The sequence below is a fragment of the Notechis scutatus genome, chromosome 13, assembly GCF_049901735.1.
Source record: "Notechis scutatus isolate UNSWTSFEM ecotype Mainland chromosome 13, rNotScu1.2, whole genome shotgun sequence".
Taxonomy (NCBI): Eukaryota; Metazoa; Chordata; class Lepidosauria; order Squamata; family Elapidae; genus Notechis; species Notechis scutatus.
This window is the reverse complement of record NC_142021.1, coordinates 12919805-12947400: the sequence shown is the minus strand read 5'-3', so window position 1 is coordinate 12947400 and position 27596 is coordinate 12919805. Positions and strand designations below refer to the sequence as shown.

The window sequence follows — 27596 nt, the reverse complement described above, 5'->3', positions numbered from 1 at the left end:
TGATTCAGTACTGGTTCTATTTGGAGAACATTTAATATCCGCTGTTTTGATAATTTTTTGTTGCATAGTGAGAAAAATCACAGAATTTATTATTTATTTTTTTTACTAAAAGTTATATCCCTTATATCCCATCTTGGGTGTCATGTTTTCTTCTGGGTATCGCTGTGTAAGAAGAATTCAGATCAACTGGAATGAGTTTAAACAAGGGAAGTAAGTATAATGGGGAAATAGACGCAAAGCCCGGTGAAGAAAGATTGACTGAAGAGAGATATAGGCATATATGTCTGGTCTTGAGGAAAGACAACTGAGTGACACTTGCTGAGGGTGAAATATCTGAAGATCAAGCTCTCTTTCTTATCAAGCAAAGCTCCACGATCTGGAAAACATATTGAAGTTAGATGCAAAATAGCCTGATTAAATACTGAGGGAAAAAAATCCCCAGGCGTTTAAGTACTGGAGCCTCTGAGCCAGAGGGTTTGATGAGCTCTCTCCTCTGGATGCTTTTGAGCAGAAGACAGCCGGTGTTGTTGGGATGCCTGCATCTGGGCTCCTGCCCCTGACCTGGGACCTCAGTGGCCTCTTCTGAGTCTGGGAATTACAAAGCAGGACAAATGGCCGGGGCAGAGAAGGGTCAAGCAAGTAATGGCTGTGTTGTAGCCTTCCTCGCTGCATGCTGCCAGCTGCCTTTGGGGCTTCTGTTTGACCCAGCAAGTCAGGCAACGGAACAGAAGTTGTCTTCAGAAGTTGTGGGAGCTTCATTCCTGGAAGCTTTCAAGAAGAGACTAGACTGTCATTTGTCAGAAATGGTGTAGGGTCTCCTGCTTGGACAAGGGGTTGGACTAGAATGGTCTCTTCCAACTCTGTTAATCTGAATCTATCTAAGATTATCAAAGTGCTGGAGACTAAAACATATGAAGAATGGTTGCAGGAACTGGGCCTGGCTAGTCTAGGGAAGAGAAGGAGCAGGGGAGACAGGATAGTAATGTTCCCATATTTGAGGGGCTGCCACAGAGAGGAAGGGGTCAAATTATTTTCCAAGGCACCTGAAGGCTAGAGAAGGAACAATGGATGGAAACTGAACAAGGAGAGATTCAACCTGGAAACAAGGAGGCATTTCCTCACAGTGAGAGCAATCAACCGATGGAACAGAAGTTGCCTTCAGAAATTGTGGGAGCTTCATCACTAGAGGCTTTCAAGAAGAGACTGCCTTCTGTCAGAAATGTTGTAGGGTCTGCTTGGGCAGAGGGTTGGACTAGATCAGTGATCCCCAACCTTTTTGGCCTTGTGACCCGGTACCGGCATCAGCTGGGCGCCGCGACCTGGTACCGGCATCAGCTGGGCGCCGCCATCTTTTTGATGAAAACGTGCTTCCGGTGAGGTCACGGGAGCACGTTTCATCAAAAATGGCGCATAGCGCTCGGTGAGCCCGGAGAAGCTCACGAGTGCTGGCGCCGCCATCTTTTTGATGAAACGTGCTTCCGGTGAGCTTTCTACCCGGAAAAGCTCACCGGAAGCACTTTTACCAAAAAGATGGCGGCGCCAGCAACTCAGCGGCCCGGTAAGAGTTGTTCCGCGGACGGTATCGGTCCGCGGACCGGCGGTTGGGGACCCCTGGACTAGATGACCTACAAGGTCCCTTCCAACTCTGTTAATCTGGGAGTTTCAGCTGGGTTCCTTCATTGTGCCCCGAGTGATGGCTCTGAAACCTGTTTTGGCTTTCAAGGGTTTGGAATGGGGATAAATGAGAGTATCTGCAGGGCACAGCCCCCCCACCCCCCACCCCCCCAAAAAAACCCCTTTAAGATAGCAGCCACAAATGATCTTCTGCTCCTGTGTTTTATGTCACAGCTATGAAGGGTCAGTTCAAAGGGCACTGGTGGTGACCTTGTCAGACATTTAGTGCTCAGCCTGCCCAGGAGAGCTTGGAAGGAACCCAGGTGAAAGGTTGGGGTGCTTTGGGGGACTCTTTCAGAGGGAGGCCCCTCTGGCTGCTCTGGGAAAGTCTGTCCCCAACAACGAGGCTTTTTTTAAAATCAGGAAATGGTGTCTTCCTGATACTCTGATCCGGTTATGTTTTGCTGGTTTTGTCTGTTGCTGTTTTAAATAGGACGCGTGTCGCCTCTAACAGCTGGCGTAGATTAATAGGCGGAAGGAGGAGGCGGCCCAGGTGTCGTGCAGGGTGGGCCAGATCCCATTCACGGGAGTTGGCTGGGTGACTTTGGGCCCATCATCCTTAGCTCGGCCGACCTGACAAGACCAGGGGGAAAATTGGAGCAGGGACTCTTGGGATGCTTCCCAGCCATCCAGGGTGGCCTGTTTGCCAGGAGCTGATTGAATTGGCTTGCCAGGTGAGCTGGAAGTGGTTCATCCGTCCCCAGACCGCCTCTCCCTCTGCCCCAACCAGGACTGCTTCCCAGGGTTAAGGCTGGTTCTACCCTCTTACTTGGAGGGAGGGAGGGAGGTTGGGCTCCTTTGTGGCTTGAGTTTTACTCTGCCCAGGCTTTACAGGTAAGGTCCTCAACTTACAACAGTTCATGTAACTTCATTGAAAGTTACAACATCACTGAAAAAAGCGACTTATGACCATTTTTCACACTTATGTCCATTGCAGCATTCCCCATAGACACGTGATTAACATTCAGACGCTTATGAGGAGCAGGTGAAAGAACCAATGTTAACTTGGGCTAGAAATTTCGGCTATAACATAAATCTGGATCAATGGCAGCAAATCTGGGATAGGAATAAAAAGATTACTTTAGCCACATCTTATAAAGAAAACTTGTTTAACAAGATGGGAAAAAAGGAATTTTTTTTAGGGATAAAGGGTAATGTATAATTTCTTTAAAAAAGAAGATTCTGCAAGGTACATAAGATGGTATTGTAGTACTTGTATTAGAAATAGAAAACTAGAATGTTATAAGAATTAATAAAAGATCAAAATATTGAAATGTTTAGTAATGACAGATTTTAAAATTTAACAAAATATTAAAAGGAATGTTTAAAATACTGAGTTTAATTAAAAAGTTTAATTGACTATTGTTTTGATTTTATTATAAACTCATTATTGTAGCACTTGTCCTTTGAAATAGACTTGGAATGTTATAAGATTTAACATTTAGATTTATTATTTAATTATATTAATTATGGACTTATTATTATTATTATTTTCTCTTTTTAAAGGTTAGCAGGTAGAATGTACTAAGCAGAATCAGATTGGGTATTAGGCGTTATTTTAAATATTAATTTAGCCCTCCCCCTTTCCTCCCACAAAACCCCAAAAAAAAAACCCCAAAAAAAAAAAAAAAAAAAAAATATATATAAAAAAAAAAAAATATTCCCACCACAAAAAAAAAAAAAAAATTAAAAAAAAAAAAAAAAAAAAAAAAAAAAAAAAAAAAAAAAAAATTTTTTAAGTCAAAAAAAAAATTAAAAAAAAAAAAAATGTGGGTTATTAAGTTAAAAACCCCTATCCGGGCCAAAACAAGAAAGAGGGTTAACCCCCCCAAGGGGGAGGATAGAAAGGCATCATACTCTGGCCAGGAATTTCTCACTTTGCTTCTTGGCACTGAACCCGACCTAGGAGGATCTCGCAGCCCTTGTGCGAGGCTGCTGCTCTGTCCTTCTGTGCAGCCCCTTCAGCAACCGCAGCATGCAGCCCCGAGCCCCCATTACGCTCCAGCTCGGGGTGGAGGTGCCGGACAAGGGACGTTGCTGGGAAGGGCCCTCCCCACTGAGCTCTGGCTCACCATCCCTCCACACCGGGTGGGACCTGGCTGGGGCAGGAACTGGCCTGGAGCCAGTAGCAGGACAGTTGCCAGGGGACTGAGGTGGGTGGGAGGGCCATGAACACGGCCTGCGGTTGAAACCAGCAGTGACTTGGTGATCGTCCCTGAGGAAGGAGGGTCAGAGATGCCTCGTTGGCCATCTTCCATATCTTCCATATCTTCATTTTTCTCTTGGGCAACACAAGTGGATTGCAAACATGCCAAAGGCCCCGTAATGCCCCCGGACTTCTTGTTCTTCTGGGTGGGTGACCCTCTGCTTGCCTCCCCTCCCTTCTCTCGCTCTGGGAGCGCTTGCTGTATCCTGGCCAAGAATGCGCTGAGGGGGCTGCATGGCAGAGCCCCCCAGGCTTTGGTCTGTCCTGCTCTTTGCCCCTCAAGCCTCCCCACACACAAAGAAAACAGAGCGTCTCTCCCCTCCAGAAAATCTTAGTGCCCTGTTTCTGCCTCTCAGGCCATTAAGCCAAAACTCAAGAACAGTTTGGGGCAGCAGAACCCCAAATTGACAGGAAGGAAGTTCAAGGATAATAGGAGAAGGCCTTATGTCGCAGAAAAGAGGAGTGGAAGCTTGGAACCAACTTCCAGTGGAAGTGGTGGTTCATCAGTCATCAGTCATTGAGTGGGATAAACGTTATGTCCATCATTTGAAGAACATACGAAGAACAGTTGCAGGAACTGGGCCTGGCTAGTCTAGGGAAGAGAAGGACCAGGGGAGACAGGAGAGCATCTTCCAATATTTGAGGGACTGCCACAGAGAGGAGGAGGGGGTCAAGCTATTTTCCAAAGCACCCAAAGGCCAGACAAGGAATAATGGATGGAAACTGATCAAGGAGAGATTGATTCATCCTGGAACTAAGGAGAAATTTTCTGACAGTGAGAACAATCAACCCATGGAAGAGAAGTTGCCTTCGGAAGTTGTTGGAGCTTCATCCCTGGAGGCTTTCTAGAAGAGATTGGACATCTGTCAGAAATGATGTACGGTCTCTTGCTTAGGCAAGAGGTTGGACTAGATGACTTACAAGGTCCCTTCCAACTCTGTTAATCAGTTAATTTGACCAAAACTAAAAATAAAAAATAATAAAAAATAAAAAATTAAAAAGAATTAAAAAGAAAAGAGAAAACAAATTCCAAGGGCAGATTTGCTGGGCCACTAGATCTTTTTCTGCCATCAGCTTTCTGTGTTTCTTTAAACCGAGACTTGTCCCTTAAAAATTGGAAGTGTTTCTGTGATGGTATTTTCTCATTTTTCCAGTTTTTAGCAAATACAATCCTAGCCGCTGTTAATACATTTACAATCAGGTATTTCAAATCTTTACTATATATTTCAGGTAAAATTCCCAATAAAAATATCTCTGGTTTTAAGTCTATATGCTTTTTTGTCATTTTTTCCAACCACGTGTGGATTTTAGTCCAGTATTTTTTAGCATCAGCACAAGTCCACCACGTATGGTAATATGAGCCAGGTGTCTGATGACATTTCCAACATTTTTTGGATTTATTCTTGAATATTCTTGCTATTCTTGTCGGGGGGAAATGCCACCTGTAAAACATCTTATACAAATTTTCTTTATATGCTGTTGACATTGTCATTTTATAATTTTGAGACCACAATTTTTGCCATTTCTCTAGATCAATCCCATATCCAAAATTCTTCCCCCAAGCAATCACAGTTTCTTTAATTTGTTCTTCTTCTAGTTTAATTTCTAATAAATATCCATACAATTTTTTAATCACCTTTTCATCAGTACCTGTCAAAATCTTATCTAAATCAGTCAGTTTATCATAGAAACCTTCTGTTTTAAAATCTTTATCATACCTTGAATGTATTTGCGCATATGAAAACCAATTCATCATTATACCTTGTTCCTCTAGTTTTTGTATAGATTTAAGTTCACCCTTTTCATTCAATATTTCACCATATCTGTTTGTTCCTTTTTTTATATTATAGGATAAGAAAATGCTTCAATAGTCGATAGCCAGACTGGAATTTTCAAATAACATTGTCTTTTAATCTTTTCCCAGTTTAACCACAGAGACTCCCGTATATAATGTCTTCTAAAGTACCCCTGTGTTTTAGTTCCTTTATACCATAGAAAAGCATGCCACCCCAACAACAGATCATGTCCTTCTAATGTCAACAATCTAGTATTTCTTAGTGTTACCCCTTCCTTAACCCACGTCAAATTTGTAGCTTGGTAATACAACTCCCAATTAGGCAAACCAAATCCTCCTCTTATTCTAGCATCTTGCAAAAGTTTTAACTTTATTCTCGCTTTCTTACCTTGCCATATAAATTTCAACACAATTTTATTTAAATCTTCAAAATAGTCTTTTCCAAGCCTAATTGGAATTGTTTGAAACAAATATAAAATTCTGGGTGATATATTCATCTTGATTGTTGATATTCTCCCTATTATTGACAGTTGTAATTTTTCCCATTTCGCCAAATCCAGCGCTATCTGCTGTTTAAGTTTGATATAGTTATTTTCTTTTAGTGTACTGCATCTTGCTGTCAAGTATATCCCCAAGTACTTGATCTTATTCGTGACCTGAATTTTCAATAGACCTGCCAGTTCTTCCTTTTGTCTTGATAGCACATTCTTTGTCAAGATCTTTGTCTTATCTTTATTTATTTTCAAACCAGCCACCTTTCCATATGTCTCTATCTTTTCTATCAATTTTGATGCTGTTTCTAGTGGTTCTTCTAGAATAAAAACCAGATCATCTGCAAACGCTTGCAACTTAAATTCTTCCTTTTTAATTTTCATCCCTTTTATATTCTTTTCATCTCTAATATTTCTATTTAGCATTTCCAAAGTTAACACAAACAACAGAGGTGATAGTGGGCATCCTTGTCTTGTTCCTTTTCTTATATCAATAGAGTCTGTCAGTTCTCCCTCTATCATTACCTTTGCCATTTGCTTATAGTATATAGCTTCTATTGCTTGAATAAATTTTCTAGTGAAGCCCATCTGTTCCAGCAGTAACAACATGAATCGCCAATTCACATTATCAAATGCCTTCTGTGCATCTAGAAATATCAAAGCCATTTGTTTTTCAGGATGTGCCTCCTAATATTCCAAAGTGTCCAAGATTACTCTCATATTACTGTCATATTATCTTTAATTTGTCTCTTTGGCAGAAATCCATTTTGATCAAGATGAATAAAATTATTTAAATATTTTTAAGCCTTTCTGCCAATATTGAAGCAAAAAATTTATAATCTGCGTTTAGTAGGGAAATAGGTCTATAGTTCTTGATTTGTAATGGATCGGCCTCTTTTGGAACAAGTGTAATATAAGCTTCTGACCATGATTTAGGTATCCTCTTCTTTAACATAACTTCATTCATAACTTCTAGCAATAGAAGATTCAACGATTCTTGTAATGTTTTGTAAAATTCTGCCGGAAGTCCATCTGGGCCTGGTGCCTTTCCATTATTTTGCTTCTTGAGTGCTTCAGTTAACTCCATCATCGTTATATTGCTTTCTAACATTGTTTCAATCTCTTTAGGTATCTGGGGTAACTTAGCATTCTGTAGGTACTGTTTGACTCTTTCCTCATCAATATTCTCTTGTGTGTATAGTTTCCCATAATAGTCTCGAATGATTTCCTTCTTCTCTTTACTATCCTAGCAAACTTGGCCTTGATCATCTATAAATTGCAATATTTTCCTTGATTCTTTCTCCTATCTCAATTTATATGCTAACCATCTACCTGGTTTCTTTGCATCTTCAAAGTAATTCTGTTTAGCACCTCTAATTTTCTGTGCTAATTCTTCTTTTTCTATTAGACCCATTTTATGTTTAGTTATATCCATTTTTAAGTGTTTCGTAGAGACATCTCTCTTTCTTCTGGCTGTTGAGTGAAGTAGAAGGGTTGTGTTTTGTTTGTAATACATGATGGGGGCCGGGGCGGGGGGGACGACAGAATTGGTTTGTGCTCCGACTCCCGAGTGCAGCCTTGCCTTCGCTGTTTTTGTTCCTGGACATGGGGCGGACCTCCAGCTCTGTGGAAACAAACATCGGAGCCCTCCTGATGGTTTCCTTCCCACCCTGTCCTCCCGCACGGCAGTCGCCGGCAGCAGGCTCCCTCCCATGCGGCCCCTTCTGAGCAGTTAATGTGTCACCAACGGCCTGCCAGGAATGTGCTCGGGTCTCCATGTCAGGCTTTGTCCGGGGCCAGCCCTCTCCCAGGAGTGGTGGCGCAACCTGCCTAATCTCAGCACAATCCCCTGAAGAGGCACGTTGCCTTCCTCTCCCCTCCTTGGCTGAGCCCAGAGGGCAGGAAGGGCATGGAAAGGAAGACGCCTTGCTCTTCAGCGCTGGGGCCAAGCCCGGCCAAGCTCCAGGTTGGTCCTGTCTCGGGAGGATGTCACGAGTCACCAAATCGGCTGGTTCTGAAGTGGCTGGGCGCGTGCTGCCTGGGGGATTCTGGGAGTTGAAGTCTGCAAATCTTGAAATGCCGAGTTTGGAGGCCCTGGCCTAGCACAATGGGGTGCCACCGTTTCTGTGCTGAGCAGGACGCCCTGGAGCTGCCTCGCAAATACCAGATTGGATTTCGTTGCACTAGATTGTGTTTAAATGATTATGCCCTGCTACTTTTCCACCGCATTAAATGCTCACGCTGGATTCCTTTTGTCTTCAATTTGGAGCCCAGCCCTCGCCAGGCTGGATGGTCTCCAAATCCATGGCCTTCTAGAGTTCTCAGGAATGGCCAAGCTGTCTGCTGGGTCTGACAGCTGAAGTCTGCACTTTTGGTTGTGCAGTTGGAGAAGGGACCCAGTTCGCCCAGAGATGGTGGTACCAAGGACGGGCATTATTTCCTGCTGTCATTGGACTGCGGTGCCCAGAAGTCTTTGGAAGAGACCCATGGTCCTTTGTAATGGGGAAGTTGCCTTTAAAAGGAGAAATAGAATAGAATAAGAATAGGCTGGAAAGGGACCTTGGAGGTCTTCTAGTCCAGCCCCTTGCTCAAGCAGGAGAACCTATGCCCTCTCAGACAAGGGACTGTCCAGTCTCCTCTTAAAAACCTCCAGTGATGGACCACCCATAATTTCTGGAGGCAACTTCTGTTCCACTGGCTGATTGTCCTCACTGTTAGGAAGTTTCTCCTTAATGCCAGCATAGCATAGCTTTATCTTCCATTATCTGAATGGGTTGGTAAATATGTGTGTAGATACACTAAATAAATGCTCAGCCACAGTTGCCCTGGAATTGCACATCGCTGGGAGGGATCCACATTGTGGAAGACTGAGTCAAACATTTCACTGGGAAAAAAAAGTGATTAGGCAAATGTCTGTGGAGACATTTGTCAATCATCCAGGTCATGGTTGTTCCAAAGGTGCTGTTCAAAAGGCAATAGGATTTTCTTGGGCTTTTCCCCCCCTTAAAAATGTTTTGCATCTCACCCAAGAAGCTTCAAGCCAGGACTAAAGTAGCTTCTTGGATGAGAACCAAAACATTTTCAAGAAAAAAAACCAAGAAAGTCCAGTTCTCATCCAAGAAGCCTTTCGAATAGCACCTTTGGGATTGTGATTAGGAAGTCCCTCTGCCTGCCTGAACTCTTTCCCTTCAGTGCTGCGAAATATCTTCTGCTGGAAAGGATAGTTTCTGTTGATTCCTTGCCAGACTCTTATTCAGAAGCAGACCTGGGTTTCATAAGACATTTCCTGTGTAAAGGAGTATCCTGAATCCCTAGCCTGGCTTTAAAGGAGTGTCCAGATGGAATGCCTTCACATCGCTTGTCTCAGCTGGACCCTTTGAACTTTTATGCTCCAAAGTTGCATAACAGCATGGTGGGAAAGGAAGGGCAGCCCAGAAGGTCAGGGCTGAGAGTCAGCAATAGCAATGGCCCTTAGACTTATATGCCGCTTCACAGGGCTTTCCAGCCCTCTCTAAGCAGTTTACAGAGTCAGCCTCTTGCCCCCAATAATCTGGGTCCTCATTTTACCCACCTCAGAAGGATGGAAGGCTGAGTCAACCTCGAGGATCAAACTGCTGAACTTCTGGCAGCCGGCAGCCAGCAGAATTAGCCTGCAGTACTGGACTTTAACCACTGCGCCACTGAGGCTCAATTGTGGATGGTCTGGTTTATGGGATAAGGGAGGAACCTAGTTTGCCAACGGATGTGTCCCACCGAGGATGGGTGGAGTTTTTAAAAAAATCCCTAGTTCTTGGAGGGGCTGACTGAAAAGTTTTACCCTCCCCTTTGTGTGTTCCCCTGCCCTGAAAATCCTTTGAAGGTATAAAAATAGGGTTTAAAAATAATGTTTCTGTTGATATTAATGTGGCTTTTCTGATGAATCAAAAATAAAATAATGAAACAAATGAAATAGATTCATAACACCACTTCCTGGCTCTGAAATTGAGGGTGATTGTTAGCAGAATCAGCCCTCCCCAAGTTACGTTTATTAGAGCAGATAAAATCACAACTACAAACCTCTTGGATCACTAACCTGACAAATTTTGTAAGAAGCTGTCGCCTTCCTGTCTCTTATGTAACAGGAGAACAAGTTAAAAAAAGATTTGCTCAAAGAATTCTGGATAGAGAAGCACAAAATGATATAGCTACTCTCAGGAAGGCCGGTAACTTGAAATGCCTGTGTGAATATAAACATACTTTTCAAGTAGACAGCTATTTAAAGTTACAATTGCCAAAACATCTTAGAGAGATATTTACGCCAACGAGATTCAAACAGCTTGATACAACGGTCAGATATAGGAGGTTCCCAGGCTATGCCATACATTGGACATATCGGCACTTGTGGAGGGGCGGAGGTAGAAGGCTTGGCTCACATACTATTTGATTGTTGTTTGTATCAGAGGGTGAGAGGCAGGTGCCTTGGTTCATAGATTAAACGAATGACCCATTGGGAACCCCATATTAAACCAACATACTTTATGTGCAGCCAGAATTTGAAAACATTTAATACGGCACAGTTCTTGAATAAAATGGTTCGGTTGAGATCGGCATATGTGGGACTGATTGGGGTAGATTGTAGGGGTGATACTGAAATATAATTTTATCTTATTTTACTTATCTATATATTAAATTATTGTGTTTTATTCCAGTTTGATTTTAAATGGTTTTTATTAGTATTTTGTGTTTGGAACTCTGTGTTTTGAGATGGCCTATGGGCTAATCAATAAACTAAACTAACTAATCTCAGATCATGTGGCTGTCCTGTGCAGCTACTACAAAATATTGGGAAAATACAGGTAATATTAGTGTTCCCATATACACTGAAACACAGCCCTTCTGCTGGAGGTGTTGAAGATTACTTTCAGGTAATAGCATGGAGAAATAAGTTACCGTCATTGGCATCTTGATAACACCAGGATGATCTCACTCATCAGTTTCATATCAATGACAAAGTGGCGCCTAGAGGGATTTCATGTAAATTTGGAGGAGTGACTGTGTCACCAAGCATCTGTTGAAGTACTGCAAAGGATAGGAATGGAACAAGTGCAGTGCAGTACCTCAATTCCCAGATCCCTTAGAGTCCATAGATCTAGAAGATACCTTCCAAATCCAGAAGATACCAACTGGTATCAAAATTTATGGAAAAATTCAGAAAAACTCAATAGTGATACTCTCTGGACTAGCCAAGGTCACCTGTCAGGCTGGCTAAGGCCATTTCAACCCCATAGCTGACTTCAGAGCCTGCTTAAAATGGGTGATCTGTTTCCTCCAAAACACTTGGAGCTGCTTGCCACCAACTCCTCCGTCATCTCTCTCAAGTTGAAGACTGGCCTATAATTTTTCCTCACTGAGGAAACCGGGGTAGGTTTCTTAAGAAAAGACCCAAATGTTGCCAGCTCCTCCGTGAGGCTTTGTGGGGCTCAGCAAGACCAGTTTCCATAGCAAACTTGCACAATGAAATCACTTGGGTTGGGCAGCTGTCCAAAGAGCAGAATCAATACCACAAGGACAATAGTTTTGGTGCAGCTCTTTGAGCTCGGGAGTAGCATGTAACACCCAGTTGGTCAACACACCATTTCGTGCCTGCTTTGTCTCTCCCCACTATCGGAGGGTTGCTTCCAAAGCATACATTCCTTTAATTCTTGTGTTGCACCTCAGACCAAGCCATCTTGTGAACTCCGGGCAGAGCTGAAACTTCCATTTCCTTTTAGAATACTACAAAATGTACCTTTTGCGTCCTTGCTGGGAGGAGGGGTGGCTTGCCTTGTGATGGATTTCTACACTTTGAAAACTTATGTGTATTTTAAAGCAAGGGTGACTCATTGTTTGCTTCTTGACGTTTTTAAATTTCTCCCATGCAAGAGGTAGGGATCAGCCATCACCATCTTGTTTTCATGGTTGGGTTGGTCCATAAATCCTTAACATGCCATGTTTGACTTCTCCAGAATTCTTCATCATTCAATAATGTAGAAACTGGGGACAGGGAAGAACTGGAAATGCCAACATTTGACCAGATGTTTCAACTGTAAACTGCAGTTCAAAATCTGCCTCAAACTGAAAACTGTAGACTGGATGTTGTAGTTCCGTGATGGCGAACCTATGGCATGCATGCCACAGTTGGCACGCAGAGCCATTTGTGCGGGCACGTGAGCCACAGTCAAACTTATCTGTACTGTGCATGCATGTACCTCCTAGCTGATTTTTGGCCCATTTGAGGGAAGCCTCTGCAGCCTTTGGAGGCCGAAAAACTGGCCTTCTGGAAATACCGTAAGTGCTGAAATGGGCCTGTTTTTCGGCCTCCAAAGGCTGCAGAGGCTTCCATTGAGCCCTTGGGAGGGTGAAAACAGACTCAAACGGGCTCCGGAGGCCCCCTGGAGGCCAAACGGGCTCCGGAGGCCCCCTGGAGGCCCTCTGGAGGCTAATAACAGGCGCTTCTGGTATTTCCAGAAGGCCCGTTTTTCAGGCTGCAGAGGCTTCCCTGTAGCCTCCGGGAGGGCGAAAATGGCCTCAAGTGGGCCAAATATCAGCTGGAAGGTGCGTGCATGTGCAGTGCCGGTAAAGGGGTGGGGCAGGGGTGTTGTGTGCGCATGCACGGGGGGGAGGGGGGCATTGCATTGTGTGTGCTGTTGCGCGCGTACAGCTTTTGGCACACCATAACAAAAAGGTTAGCCATCATTGTTGTAGTTGGTGATAGATGGTGCAGATTCAGGGTCAAAGAAAATGGCTGGTTCCCAGCTGGGAGAACCTGAAGGCCCCAGTCCTATTCCTCCTGCCCTGAAGGGATATGTCGGCAGTCCTCTTTACAGAGAGTCCTCGACTTAACAAGCACAGCGGAGCTCAAAATTTCCTTTGCTAAGCAAGGCCATCGTTTTGCCCCATTTTATGACCCACTTTCTTGCCACAGTTGTGAAGCACATCACTACGACAGGGTTCCAAGTAATAGACCCATAGAAAGCAAAACTCCGAGGCAGACAAATTCCTCAAAGAATAGCTTTATTGGAGATATCATATTGGCCCAAATCTGGTGAAAACGACTCTGAAGGTTCCCGCAGTTTTCACCTACCGTAATTAAAAGAGAACGTTTTCCCACAACTCCAATCAGTCATTCACATGGTCCAATCAAGGTGCTGTCTGGTTGCCTGGTGACAACACCCCTCCTCTCTCTGACCAGGTGTGAGAATGTTCTTGGTTCCCAAGAGAAAGTATTTCATTTTGGCTACAAACCCCAGCTATCTCTATTTGCCCCCTCCCTATCCCTCAGCTCCATAGTGGCAACACTGAAGCTCCAAGATAGCTCCGGGTCAGGTCAGCTTCAGGGTTGACACCCTGACGTTGTTAAGAGAAATCACGTAGTTGTTAAGTAAACCCAGCTTCCCCATTGCCTTTGCTTGTTGGAAGCCAGATGGGATGGTTACAAATGGAGATCACCTGAGCCCAGAACAAATGTGGCTGTTGTGAACTGCCTGGATTTTGGTCACGTGACCATGAGGATGCTTGCAATGGTCCTAAATGTGAAAAACTGTCATAAGCACTTTTTTCAGAGCCGCTGTACGGTCACTAGACAGTTGCAAGTCACGGACTACCTCTGTTTACTTTTCTCAGTTGTGTGTTGCCTTTTGAGGAAGCTCTCAGCGACAACACATACAGAAAAGTCTGACCCAGCCTGCACTGCAAGTGTGTGTGTGTGTGTGGTGTTGGTGCTGTACAGCAGAGAAGCTCCTTCCCATCTCTGGCGTGGAATGTGAAGAGAAGCCGGGCCCAAATCCAGGGAGGAGATGCAAACTCAGCAGAACATCCCAACCAGGCCAGCCTGTTCCATTGTCTTCTGGAATGGCACAATCAACATGGTTCCAGGGTGAAAAAAAATGCAACATTTTTTATATCCCAGGACTGAATTCTCTATGTAACAATTGCCTAATTATACTGGAAAACAGGAGATTCCAGGCAGCAATAAGTCCTGATCCATATATCCACATACTGTAGATCAAGGGTCTCCAACCTTGGCAACGTTAAGACTTGTGGACTTCAACTCCCAGAATCAACTCTGGGAGTTGAAGTCCACAAGTCTTAAAGTTGCCAAGGTTGGAGACCCCTGCTGCAGACAATCTCCGAAATCCATTACTAGCCGATGTTGTGATGCGCATGGATGTCTTTCAAACAAAGGAAGGCTGATTTCTGGAAGGTGTTTATGGCCACTGATGGTTATGTTTTTCTTCCAGAATTGGAGGTGGCAGTTGAAGAAGCTGGTGTTAAGAAGGGCCAAAGTGTATTTGCGTTGGTATTTCCTGGAGGGCATCTGATTGGCCTCTGTGACTGGGCCATGCATGAATTTGGACTGATGCCCTGGGGTATGAAATATAGACTACCTCCACAATGGTCTATCCCTGCCTGGCAATGTACTGTCTTAAAAGAGCGGCTAAAAGTCTATACACACCGGATATTGCATCTCTCAAGGCCAAAAACTACAAAGGCAGCAATTACATTCCAACATTTGCATATCAGTGATTGCATGACCTCTGTAGATGTCACACGCTAAATAAATAAAGTCGCTGCCCTCAGCCTTTGTTTAGCACTAGGAGGAATTGGTCCATGACGCATGACTGAGAGGACTAATAAAATATATGGGTTTTTAGATAGAATTCAAACAGACATAGAATATTTGGAGAGTTTCCAATTCTGTTGTCCCTGAGATACCATTTAACAGAGGTAATGGAGATGTAGGGCATGGATCCTGACACCCTGTTTCTATAGTAAAATCCTCTGGGAGTTGTTCACAACAACTCTATTTTATCTTATTCCATCTTGTGATTCATGATGAATGTATTTATGATGGCTATGATCATGATCACTTATATCTTTTATGTACACTGAGAACTTATGCACCGAAGACAAATTCCTTGTGTGTCCAATCACGCTTGGCCAATAAAGAATTCTATTCTGTTCTATAAATCAAGTACAATTTCAGTAAGGATTTTTTAAAAAGGCAGTCCCCACAGAAAAGCAAAGTCTTGAGGCACAAAAATAGCCTAAAGCTAAGGCAGAGTCAGAGACCTGCAAAGCAAACATACCGTAGACACGACCAGTCTCGATGCTAATGGTATTTGGGGAAGATACTGCAAAACTGGGGCACCATGGAACTGAAAAGACCCTTCGTATTGAGCCAGGTGCTCCTGCATCTCCTCTGGCCCTTAAGAAGACCCCTGAAAAGCTCCCAGCCAGTTTGGGTGAATGCAAGCGATGGGGGGAGGGGGGAATTCTGTGCTATGAAGAACCGTAACAATCCAATTCTCGTGGAAAAGGTGGTCTTGGATTCCGTGCAGTTGGGGGAGCCCTACTGATCTCCCGTTCCAAGTTAGCTGTCCCAGCCCTACTCTGACCTCACTACAATTTGGGAATGATTTTGAAAACTGGTTCCAAATACGATGCCTTGCGGTATTCAAGATAGGGAATTTCCAACACGAGCACCGAAACAATAATACAGTATCCCTGTCCCAGAAGTGCTGTAGCTGAAATTTCCACTTACTCAAGTAAAGGGTTCTCACATCCATCAAGCTCCTACAGATGAGGACAAATCATGAGAGTTTTCTAGATTATGTGCTTGAAGAAGATTATTTTTCAAGAAGTGGGGTCTACAGCCTCCTACAGACTACCATCAGTTATTAGGCAAATAAGCTGTCTACTAAATACTTTCTACTCGAAGTATGAACACAAGTTAAGCCACCTTTCTGAAATTAACCATTCAAAAAATATTGGAACCATCCAAAAGTAGTTCCTATATGGCTCCAACTTACTTAAATTTAAAGGAGAATATTTGTAGCTCAGGGTTGAACTGTGGGCTCCTTGGTGCTGCCTGAGCTTGGGTTAACCAAGCTAGTGAGCTCCAAGGACCCACTACTTAATAGCATCAAAAGCTACCGAGAAGCCCAAGGAGAGCTAGCAGGATTAGGTTTCCTCTCTGCGTCCTAGCAACAGTTTCACCCTTGAGACAAAAACATTCAGAAAAGGTGCATCTGGAAAGCCAGTACCGGCTAAGGGGGCCACCAACCTCTTGCCCAAAGAAAAAAAATAACAGACGTGAAAGAGAATAAGTTGAAAGATCTACAGGATAAAGAGTTGAAAGAAATATCATCTGATGCTGAAATAACAAAGAAATAACTGTTGAGAATGTAAAGAAATATTGTTGAAATATTGAAAAAATAAAAAAGGGGGAGGAAATTATAAACTAGGGATAACAGTTAGTGGAAATACAGATGATAAGCCAAGAGAATGACCTGGAAAATGATTGTATTCTGGATTTATGAAAGGATTGATAAATCCCAGAAGCTTTTAAGATGGGAAAAAGAAAAACGGAAGAGAGGTTGAATTCTGTGACAGCATCTGAATAAAGATCAAGATTGCTAGAAGCAAAAGAAAGGAGTAGAAAGTTGGTTTGTTTGACTAAACTTAAACCAAGACATATTACTGTAAAATTCTGAGAATCTTTATGGACATTTTGCTGTATGAGGACTGAAATAATGATTTATGGGTTTGCGTATGAGTAGGGATAGGATATAGAAAGGAGAGATACTTATTGTGAAGATTGAAAGTCACTGCTTTCTCTTTTTTCATATTTTTTATTTCCTCCTTTCTCTGGCGTTCTCTTTATTTTTCTTGTCTTCTGAGTTTAATTGGTATAGTATTTTATTGTTTTCTTAAAGACTTTCAACAACATTAAAAAGGTAAAAAAGAAAATAATGCTAAGTGTCATAGCAAACTTGATTTGGCCTCTTTTGTCTTGGAGGCAGCTTTCTCTTTTGCAAGAGCATCACGCCCTCCAGGGTTTCCGTGGCTGCAATTCCACCCTTTGCAGATCAGTTGTTACTTCCGTTCAGGTATCCACCTCTCTTGTGAAGAAAGCTCCTCCTTCTCTTCCACCCTCGCGGGAGAATTGCAGAGGGAGGGAACTTGGTCTGGACTTCCTTGGGTGGCCCCTCCGCAAGTACATTGGCCCTCCCGCACAATTCCAAGTTGAGCTGCCCTTTGGGCAGTTCTGAGGAAAGGAGACCATGGGAGCTGGGGCAAGTCCGCCGAGGACCCCCTGCTGGCCCAGCATCTGGCATTCCCGTGCGAACACCTGAGACACTTCAGGAGATGAAGTGCACCTTTGCCAGGGCTGAGTAGACGCAGTTGGACAGGTTTGCTGCTGAGCTGGTTTGGCCAGTGCTCTGGAGATGGGAAGCTACTTGTCTGCCTGGGCTTATGTCACTCCAAGGAAGCCCTTTTGGTAAGTCTGCCTTTCCGCTTTTCTTGTCTGCCTAGCAGACCTAATTTGCGAAGAGAGGCAACCATTTGGGAGCCCAGCGACGTCAGTGCCTGGAAGCCCTGCCCTCCATCAGCTGCCCTGCTTAGCGTGGAAGCTGGGTGAAGGGACGATAACTGCAGGGGTCATCCTGTTTCGCTCTGTGGCAGGATTTTCTGTCCATAGGGCAGATGAAAAGATGTGAAGAGAAGGACCAGGAGAGACAGGATAGCAGTCTTCTAATATTGGAGGGGCTGCCACAGAGAAGGGGTGGGGGCAAGCTATTTTCCAAAGCACCTGAAGGCCAGACAAGGAATAATAATGGATGGGAACTGAACAAGGAGAGATTCAACCTGGAAATAAGGAGACATTTCCTGATAGTGAGAACCATCAACCGATGGAACAGAAGTTACCTCCAGAAGTTGTGGGAGCTTCATCACTGTAAGCTTTGAAGAAGAGACTGGACTGCCATTTGTCAGAAATGGTGTAGGGTCTCCTGCTTGGGTGGGGGATTAGACTGGATGACCTACAAGGTACCTTCCAACTCTTGTTAATCTGTAAATCTGTAAAGTGGAAAGTAATAATTTATTATTGAAGAGGCGGTTGTGAGTTTATACATGGACTCCGTACTTGATTGAACTCAATATGTTATTGGAATATAACACTCATTCATTGTTCCTGGCCTGGATATTAGAGGTTGTGTAAAGATTCTGGCAGTTACTCCAATTACTACCTCCAGTTGGTGGTATGTAGCATTTCTTAATATTAGTGTCCATAAATGCCTCCCTTTGTGTTCCCCATGAGCCCCAGATTGTTAGAAGGTAAAATTTTTTGGTGGGAAACTCTTTTTCTTTCGAAGTGTTTCTAACAACCTGGAAAAAGGATAGAGGTGAGTTTAGATGGTGAAGAGCATTTTTGGTACTGGAGGGGGTGGCAGCGAGCAGTTTTACTAGTTGATTTTGCAGTAACCATTCATTTGTTGTCGATGTTCCCAACATGGCAGCCTTTCAGTGAAGGCAGCTATGTCTTATTCTCCAGATTCTATTCTTGCCTGTCTCAAAATGTGGCCTGCCTTTTGCGAAGGGAAGAATATAAAGAACTTATAAAGAGGTGCTGATGGTCAGAAGCTGTCAATCAGTTACTAAGCAACTGTCAAATTGAATTCATACGATTCCACCACCAAATTAAATTCAGGCTTGACAGCAACCTCAAAAATATCCACTGGTTTTCTTTCGGTGTAGAGTAGGTGTAGAGTACACCAGAAACTGCTGGTGACCTTCTACCGCTGCACCATAGAGAGCATTTTAACATCCTGCACCTCTGTATGATTTGTCAATTGCACAGGGGCAGATAGGAAAGCACTCCAGAGGGTGAACCTCATTGCCCAGAGGATCATGGGTTGCCCTCTCCCCACTTTGGAAGAGCTTTATAGCTCCCGCTGCCTTAAGAAAGTTCAAAACATTCTCAAAGATCCATCTCATCCTGGGAACCCTTTTTTTGCACTATTACCATCTGGCAGACGGTACAGAATAATAAGAACAAGGAGGCGGAAAAACAGCTGCTATCCCAGGGCAGTAGCTCTTTTGAATTCTGGTGTATATATAGTGCAGTGTTGGTGTGATGTCGGGGGTTTCCGGTTCAATGTGTGGAGGGTGAAGGATGTGTGTTTGTGTTTATTTTCATGCTCACGGTCATGATGTGCACTGAAGATGGTGTTTGATGGTCGTTGTACGAGGTGCAATGACCATAAAGTAAACTAAACTACACTTCGAATCTGGGTTTGGAACTGAACATGCTGTTTTGTCAGTTCGGTGTAGATTGCAAAATATGTAAAGATTTGAATCACTTCATGACATCTTATACTACCCTGTTTCTCCAACAATATGGCCTCCCCCAATAGGAAGTCCCAGCATGTTTTATAGGCATGGAATGAAATTAAGCCCCTCCCCCCAAATTAAGGCCTATATCAAAACATGCGAAATGGGGGGGAATGGTGGGGGGGGTTTGCCGTTAGGAAGTACTTTTGTTGCACACCTGGATATGGTGCTGCCTGCGTTGACCCCGATACGAAGTGCCCCACCAACGCCGAGGTCAACATCCAAGCCATTGCCGCCCGCCCGAAGATGCAAGGGGGGGAATTAAGTCACCCCCCTGAAAAGACGGCCTAGCCATTTTTTCGGGGCTCAAAAAAAAAATAAGACCCGGCCTTATTATATGAGAAACGCGGTAGATGGAAGTGATTTTCTCTTGCATGCAACAATAGAACCTTGTTTTAAAATAAATAAGAATTGTCATTGAGCATAAGGGAAAGTGATACCTGAGGCCCATTTTCAAAACACCTTCCTGGGAAACCTCAGGTAAACTTAGGAAGGCCTGAGCAATGTGATGCCTCCTGGAGTGAATTTGCTATATATTCCAGGAGGAACAGAAAGGAAGAGGTCGGTGGGAGCTCTTTCTGTCCCTTAGACCAGGGGTCTCCAACCTTGGCAACTTTAAGACTTGTGGACTTCAACTCCCAGAGTTCCTCAGCCAGCTTTGCTTTGCTGAACTTTGCTGGCTTGAGGATTTCTGGGAGTTGAAGTCCACAAGTCTTAAAGTTGCCAAGGTTGGAGACCCCTGCCTTAGACAGTGTGGGGCAGGAGAATGATTTTTTTCCCTCAGTGGAAATTCCAAAACTCACTCGGTAGGTACATATACAACATAGAAAACTCTGCCGGTGAACTCCCACATCAAAATGCTTTGGTAGTCAAAGATCACTTTAAAGGCCCTGTTTCCCGCCAAACCTGGATTCCCTGTCCCAGTTCTTGAACCAGCCAGAGTCAAAAACAAAGGCAAAGCGTTTCAGAATGACAGCGGGTCAGATTTCATGTTCAGTTTGCTTGAAGAACGAGTTGGGTGAGTGGAGCTCACATACCTAGTGAGTGAAGACGGTGTGATCTGGCCAGCATTGGCCAGTTTCCTCTCGGGATGAGTCTGTAGCTGCAAGCCAAAATACTCCCTCCCACCCCAGCTCCCATGGAACAGATTGGCCTTTGCTGCAAAGGAAGTGAATTTGGGGGCAGGAGAAAGACAGTTTCGAAATCTTGCCAAGGATCTGGTGCCAGGAGTGTTTTGTCGCAAAGTGTTCAGAGGGACTGCAAGAGTTTAATTTTTGTTTCCATTCTGGAGTTCTTTGGTCTTTTCTTGCTCAGTAATAACTGTAGAGTTTTCCTGTCTCTTTCCTTGCTGCTCAGGTGTAACTGCAGCTGTTCCGGGGGGGCTTTTAATATAGCAGAGGCTCCAAGCTATTTTCCTCATGGTCCATCTTCCAAATAATGCTTCTTGGTCCACAGCAGATGGAAAGAAACCTTGGTGGTTTCTATGAAGCCTCCTTGCTTTGCCTCTGGTTGGAAGAAGTCAACTCTAGTTTGGGTTTTCTTATTGGATTCTCCTTCATTGTCTCTTTCCCAGGTTGAAGAGATGGGAATAGTTGCAGGCTTTCTCTGTTAAAATCAAGCAGCGTTAAACGGGGATTCAAATTAGTACATAGGGTTTGTCTGTCTACCTGTCTATATCATCTGTATCTATCTATATCCATCTATTTATCTGTCTACGGTATATCTATATCATCTATCAATCATCTATATCATCTATCTAACGTCTATCATCTATCTATATCCATCTGTCTATTTGTCTATCCATCTAATCTACATCCATCCATCCATCCATCTATCTATCTCTATATCTTCTATCCATTCCATCCATCCATCCATCATATTCACTGCCCGTCTCCTTCACCGAGGAATTATGGGTTGTATGTGGAAATAAAATGTTAAAAACATAAAAGCTGAATGTAAAAAGAATTGAAATAGGGCAAGAACGGTGCCCATCGGGTAGCCAGCAAATAAAACCTTCTTTTTTTTTCCCCCACCGCCAGCTGCTCCGAGTGCCAGGACCTCCTCACCAACTGGTACTATGAGAAGGATGCCAAGCTGTACTGCCCCAAGGACTACTGGCGGAAGTTTGGGGAGTCTTGCCACGGCTGCTCGCTGCTGATGACGGGGCCCGTCATGGTAAATCTGACCCTGTGCTCTTCTCCCTTGCCAGGGCCAGCTGGCATCCCAGGGTTTCCCTTCGGGGGAGACGAACGGCCTTCCTTAGCCACAGAGATGGGAATGGGGAGGGTAGATCGACACCTATCCTCCAGCAAGCAGGGGGCTGTCTCCCAGGAAACAGCAGCACGAGGAGGCCTTCGCTCCACCTCAGTCATCCCGTTGTAGCTGTCTCAAAGGTGCCTTTTCAAAAGGCAGCTGGATGGTTGTTTCCTGGAGGAGGAAGAAGACGACGACCTTCCGCTTTTCATCCAAGCAGCAGCATCAGTTGTGACTGGATGGGGCAGGGAGGCAAGGAGAGATAGATTCTGGCAGGATGGGTGTGGGGAAGGATTGGATTGTTAGCGCTCTCCCTCTCTCCCTCTCTCTCCTTCCCTCCCTCCCTCTCTCCCTCTCCCTTCTTCTCTCTCTCCCTCCCTCCCTCTCTCTCCCTCCCTCTCTCTCTCCCTTCCTCTCTCCCTCCCTCTCTTTCCTTCTCCCTCTCCCTCCCTCTCCCTTCTTCTCTCCTCTCCTCTCCTCTCCCTCTCCCTCCCTCTCCTCTCTCCTTCCCTCCCTCCCTCTCCCTTCTTCCTCTCCCTCCCTCCCTCTCTCTCCCTCCTCTCTCTCTCTCCCTCCCTCTCTCCCTCCTCCTCTCTCCTCCCTCCCTCTCTCCTCTCTCCCTCTCCCTTCTTCTCTCTCTCCTCCCTCCTCCCTCTCTCTCCCTCCCTCTCCTTCTCCTTCCCTCCCTCCCTCTCCCTTCTCTCCCTCCCTCCTTCTCTCTCTCCCTCCCTCTCTCCCTCCCTCTCTCCCTCTCCCCTCCTTCCCTCTCTCCCTCTCCCTCCTTCCCTCTCCCTCCCTCCTTTACTCTCTCTTTCCCTCCCTCCCTCCCTCCCTCCCTCTCTCCCTCTCTCTCCTTCCCTCCCTCCCTCCCTCTCCCTTCTTCTCTCCCTCCCTCCCTATCTCTCCCCTCCCTCTCCTTCTCTCTCCCCCTCCCTCCCTCTCTTCTTCCCTCCCTCTCTCCCTCCCTTCCTCTCTCCCTCTCCCTCCCTCACTCTTCTTCCCTCCCTCTCTCCCTCCCTCCCTCTCTCCCTCCCTCCCCCTCTCTCCCCCTCCCTCCCTCTCTCCCCTCCCTCCCTCTCTCCCTCCCTCCCCCTCTCTCCCTCTCCCTCCCTCTCCCTCCCTCCCTCTCTCTCCCTCCCTCCCTCCCACTCTCTCGTGTTTGGGGGCAAGCTGCAGTAGGGAGGAAGCCCTCCTCGCTCTACCTATAGCAGGTAGATGCTTTAGCTGGGGTTTTCTCCTTTCTTTTTTCAAAGTGGCTGGGACCTGTGCAGCAATTTTAGGCAGTTGAGAGATGGGGTGGGGGGGGGGTTCTGGCCTCTCCTGGCTTTCTAGCTTTGCTTTGGTCCTGGGATCGAGGGCAGCGTCTCTGCTGCCTTCCAAAGGGCACCTCCAGGAGACCCAGTAAGGCAAACCAAGAGATGCCGCCAAGGACAGACCTTACCGCTTCCCTCCCAGATCCTAGCAATCCATAGGAGGTTATTTAGTGAGCAAGAAGTCTCATTAAAACCAAGCAGACCCTTCTGAATATTGTAGAATTTGGGGGAAAAAGGGGGATGATTAGATTGAATTAAGACAAATGGATGATGAAAGAATGATAAACAACATATAGATTAAAGGTTGACATTCGCATAAATGGTATTTACATTTGTAAATAAGCACAAAATAGAAGTTTGTGAGATAGATGTCACATACTGTGAATGTCATAATATGTATATTTTTTGGTTCGGTTTTTAAAGATGTAAAAGATTAATAACGTTTATTAACAAACAACCGCCAGGCTTTGCAAGGTATTTTCCCCCAGACAGCCCCTTCCTGGAATCACACCCCTCCCCCTCCGGTCCATAGTTCCTGTGCTGGCTTGTCAACCCGGCCTCTTTTCCCAAACAGCCGCCACTGCCGCCGCCCTGAGGTTTAGCTCCTCGCTTCCTGCTCTCTGTTGGGATGGCCCCTCTGCCTTAGCTCAGCCTCTCCTTGCCAGCTGCCTTCCAGCCCCACCACGGAGAGCCAGAGTTTTACCGGGGGGTCCCAACTGGCCCCTTGCTCTCTTCCCCCCTGGAGCCATCTCCCCCACCGCCTGCTCTGTGCAAGAAGTGCGCAAGGAGTCACTGATCCTGAGACATCTCTGGGATTTTAGACCGTGACAAAATTCTGGCTCGACTGCAACTGCCGATTGCAATTGAGGAACAGGGCAAAACCCACCATTGGGGTTGGATGCTAGTCTCTCTAGAGCAGGGGTGTTAAACTCAAGGCCCGCAGGGCAGGTGCTTAAATCCGGCCCATGGGGCCAGCCTGGGAATACCAAAGGACCAGCCCACGGTGCCTCTGCTGGCCAAAACAGGCTGCGTACAGCCCCCCCTCCCCCCCTGTGGCCTGTTTTTAGCCTCCTCAGCCTCCAACAGTACTCTGCTGGCCAAAAACGGGCCACGAGGAGGCCTCCACGCAGCCATTTTTGGCCGACAAAGTGCTGCTGGAGACTGGGGAGGCTAAAAACAGGCTGTGCAGGGGCCTTGGGAGGCCTCTGCAGCCCATTTTTGGCTGGCAGAGTGCTGTTGTAATCTGGGGAGGGCAAAAATGAGGCGCAGGGGGCTGCACGTGGCCCCCTGCACCTCATTTTGGATGGTAAAGTGCTGCAAGAGGCGTCCATCCTGTCTCCCCCAATTCCCCACCCTTGCCAGCCCGTGGAGAACTACAGTGCTGATCCGGCCCTCAAAGAAATCCAGTTTTGACATCCTTGGTCTACAACGGGGGTCTCCATCCTTGGCCACTTTAAGACTTGTGGAATTCAACTCCCAGAGTTCCTCAACCAGCAAAGCTGGGAGTTGAAGTTCACAAGCAAAGCTGGCTGAGGGATTCCGGGAGTTGAAGTCCACAAGTCTTAAAGTGGCCCAGGCTGGAGATCCCTGGTCTACAGTATCCTCACTTTTCTTCCTAACCATCCTGCACGTCCCATTTCTTGGCAGGTGGCTGGGGAGTACAAGTACCACCCGGAGTGCTTTGCCTGCATGCAGTGCAAAGCAATCATTGAAGATGGTGACTCCTACGCTTTGGTGCAGCACTCGGCTCTCTACTGGTATGGAGAAGCAGCAACGCTCAGCCGTGGGTTTGGGTGGCTCTCTGGGACCAGGAAAGTCTTCTGCTCTGCACTTGGGAGAATGGCAGGGAACGTGTGTGTGCTTCCCTGCTTGCATTACCCGGGTGGGGGGCAGGGAACCCGAGAGCTCGTTCAGGCCCTCAACCAACTCTGGTTGGGCATCAGCAGCATGGAGAGTCAAGTGGATCTTCAGGGCACCAAGTAAGGAGAGGCTGCACTGGGGATGGTTCTGCTTTCCCACTCTTCATATCCACATGCCAGGGCCTGGGATTTGGGATCAGGAATCTGGAGATGTGTTCTGTTTGTAAGAGACGGGGGTTGATCCCTTGGCCAGCCGCCTTGAAGTGGTCACGCCACCCAGATCCCTTAGTGGCCTCACTAAGGGGGAAGCTTGGAAGGCAGACGGCAGTCCCCATGTTGTCTTGGAATTCCTTTGAGACCAAGTGGAACACGGTCAGCCCAGCTTCCCCTTGGACCCATAGCCTTGGAATCTGGATGCTTTCCCTCTTCCTGACCACCGTGGTTCTACATGGGGAGGTAACCCTGAGGGCAAAGAGGGAACGTTGGAAGCTGTCTGAATGTAGGCCTTGTCTTTGCAACCAGCAGCATCGTAGGGAAGGTAGAGGGGCAGCTTCCTAGCGGGCAGCCTGGGCACGGAAAGCACACACACTGTCCTTTTCTGTCTAAACTAACAGCTGAATCGCCTTCTCCTTTTTCAGTGGCAAATGCCATAACCAGTTTGTGCTGACCCCAATGCTCGAACGACTGTCAGCAGAGCCTCTGTGCGAGCAGCTGCCGTATACCTTGACGCTCCTCTCCATGCCTGCACCCACCGATGGCAAAAGGGGGTTCGCTGTGGCTGTGGAAGGGGGCTGCTCCCCCTATGCTGCTACCGTGGAAGTGAAGGAGTGAGTATGAAGCTCTCGCAGCTGAGAAACGCCTGGGGTTTTCCTCGGCTCCAAGCGCCAAGAGATCGAAATTAATAGTATGGTGTGGCTTTGCATTTTCATTCAAGCTTCTGGCATGATGCCTGTGGCTCCTGTCGCCTTGAGCGATGGCCTTCATTGCAAAAGCAGCCCCCTTTGATCCCCTCAGTGGCACTAATGCCATTCATTTCCTGTTCTTCCAAAAGGATCCCAATACAATGCACTTGCAACACATTGCCTTTGTTAATGGATAAGGTGTCTATTCCTTGCCTCACATGTAACCTGCATTTGCATAATCTTTGCCTCACCCCAGTTTCAGTCTTGCATCAGAGGAGGAACAGCCGACAGGGAGTGGGAGTGTGGCTCCGGAGGTTGTGGAGGAAATTGGGGAAGGGCACAGGCTGGCTGGGCATTCAGAGGAAGACCCAGGCCCATCCCCTCTTCATCCTAGGGCATGCAGGGAGAAACGTGAATGGCGTGGTCTATGGGGTAGGAAAGGGCCCTGATCCCCTTCATGGGATGCAGCTGTGAGGACTGTTTAAAAGGACAAACTGCGCATGAGACAGTGCTGGAAGCAAAGCATGAAAATATTTCTAGTTTGTCAGTTCTTATCTGAGTTCTGGTGTCCTTCCCAGTGTGTGTATTTCAATATCTGTGGACGTCTTCAAGCCCTTATCCTGCCTGGTCTCCTTAATTGCTTCAGTGTGGTTTGTGTTGTTTTTTTCTATTTATAATTTATATGTATTTTGAGTTTGAATGGAATTTCTTCCTTTTTGCAACTGTTTGTGGGGGAGTTTTATCTGCAGTCAATGCTAATTGGACTTTGGAGGCCAAGTTGAAGGAATTAAAGGGACTTCACCTATTTATGTGACTTGGTTGCTTTTGTATCCCACCCTGGGTCATCACACCAGCAGATGCAATGCAATCTTGCATCTACCTTTGAGGGGGGGGGGGGAATCTTAGTTGGGAGAAGTGATGCCAGACTCCTCCTCACAAAAGACTTTCGAGGTAGAACAGTTTCAAGTGAAAGGGAACAACAACGATCAAGGGATTGCAAAACCTACCACAATTCATTTGCTGCCCATCTCACTGTGGGGCTGCTCTGGGCGGCTTACAAACAATTTAAGGCCAGAGGATGCCCTTCTCTTCCCCCCACCCCGTCTCTCCTCCCATCCCTGCCCTTTTGGCAGCCCCGCACTTCCATCACTGCCCAACCCTGCCACCCCCTCCGCTGTCATCTTCCTCCCAGACCAACTTTATTTGAATGGACACTAATCGGCACACAGGAAAATGAAATTTCGTTGCATGCGGCTCTCAAAGGGTCTCTACCTCCAATATACACTATATAATCATGACTAAATACATAAACACAAAATTATGCAAGTAACCACATCTATTATATGGCATGGAGAAACAAACAGCTCCAGCTGAAGCAACGGCTGGCCCTCCCAGCAGCAGTGATGGGTGGGAGGGAGGGAGAAGATAAGGTCAGCTGGGGGTGGCAGGGGTAGGTGGGGATGGAGTGTGGAGTGTCTCCAAAGACAGGGAGAGAGGTAGGCCAGTAGCGGGGGGCCTCGGAAGCCCACCCTCCGGTTATAATAAGGACAGCGGGCACCCAAAGGTTGATCCTGCGTTTCCAGGGGCCCTGCAACAGCCATCACTGAGGGCTGCTCCTAACCACCATTCGTTCATCACTGTTGCAACTGTCACTGAATTCTAATTCAAACCTTTATTGTCAGAGTGCAGCGAGATTGGCTGAGACAGAAAACCCCCAATCCAATGAATCCCACTGAGAAAACACACAGTTCCTACTGCACCATGTGACCTCGTTGCACAATGCGCCGGCCGCGCAAGTCTGTCCTACTAGGTTGACACGAAGTTATTTTCCATTCAGGAGTCTGACAGTAGAAGCTGTTCTTCAGCCTGTTGGTGCGAAGGGCTGCCTGTGCTTCTGTATCTTCTTTCT

The 27596-nt window shown here is 46.0% G+C and overlaps 1 protein-coding gene across 4 annotated transcripts in view; it reads left to right on the top strand.

Moving 5' to 3' along the window:
• Nucleotides 1–27596, top strand: part of LIMK2 (LIM domain kinase 2) — a 59959-nt gene that overhangs the window by 9236 nt on the left and 23127 nt on the right. For 2 of the 4 annotated variants that reach the window (XM_087943069.1, XM_087943072.1), the window contains exons 3-5: nt 21400–21535; nt 24574–24683; nt 25424–25612. In XM_087943069.1, the coding sequence (XP_087799195.1) occupies nt 21400–21535; nt 24574–24683; nt 25424–25612 (435 nt within the window). Of the gene's footprint in view, nt 1–17073; nt 18229–21399; nt 21536–24573; nt 24684–25423; nt 25613–27596 lie in introns of those variants that run through there. The other 2 variants (XM_087943070.1, XM_087943073.1) reach the window with 2 other exon arrangements.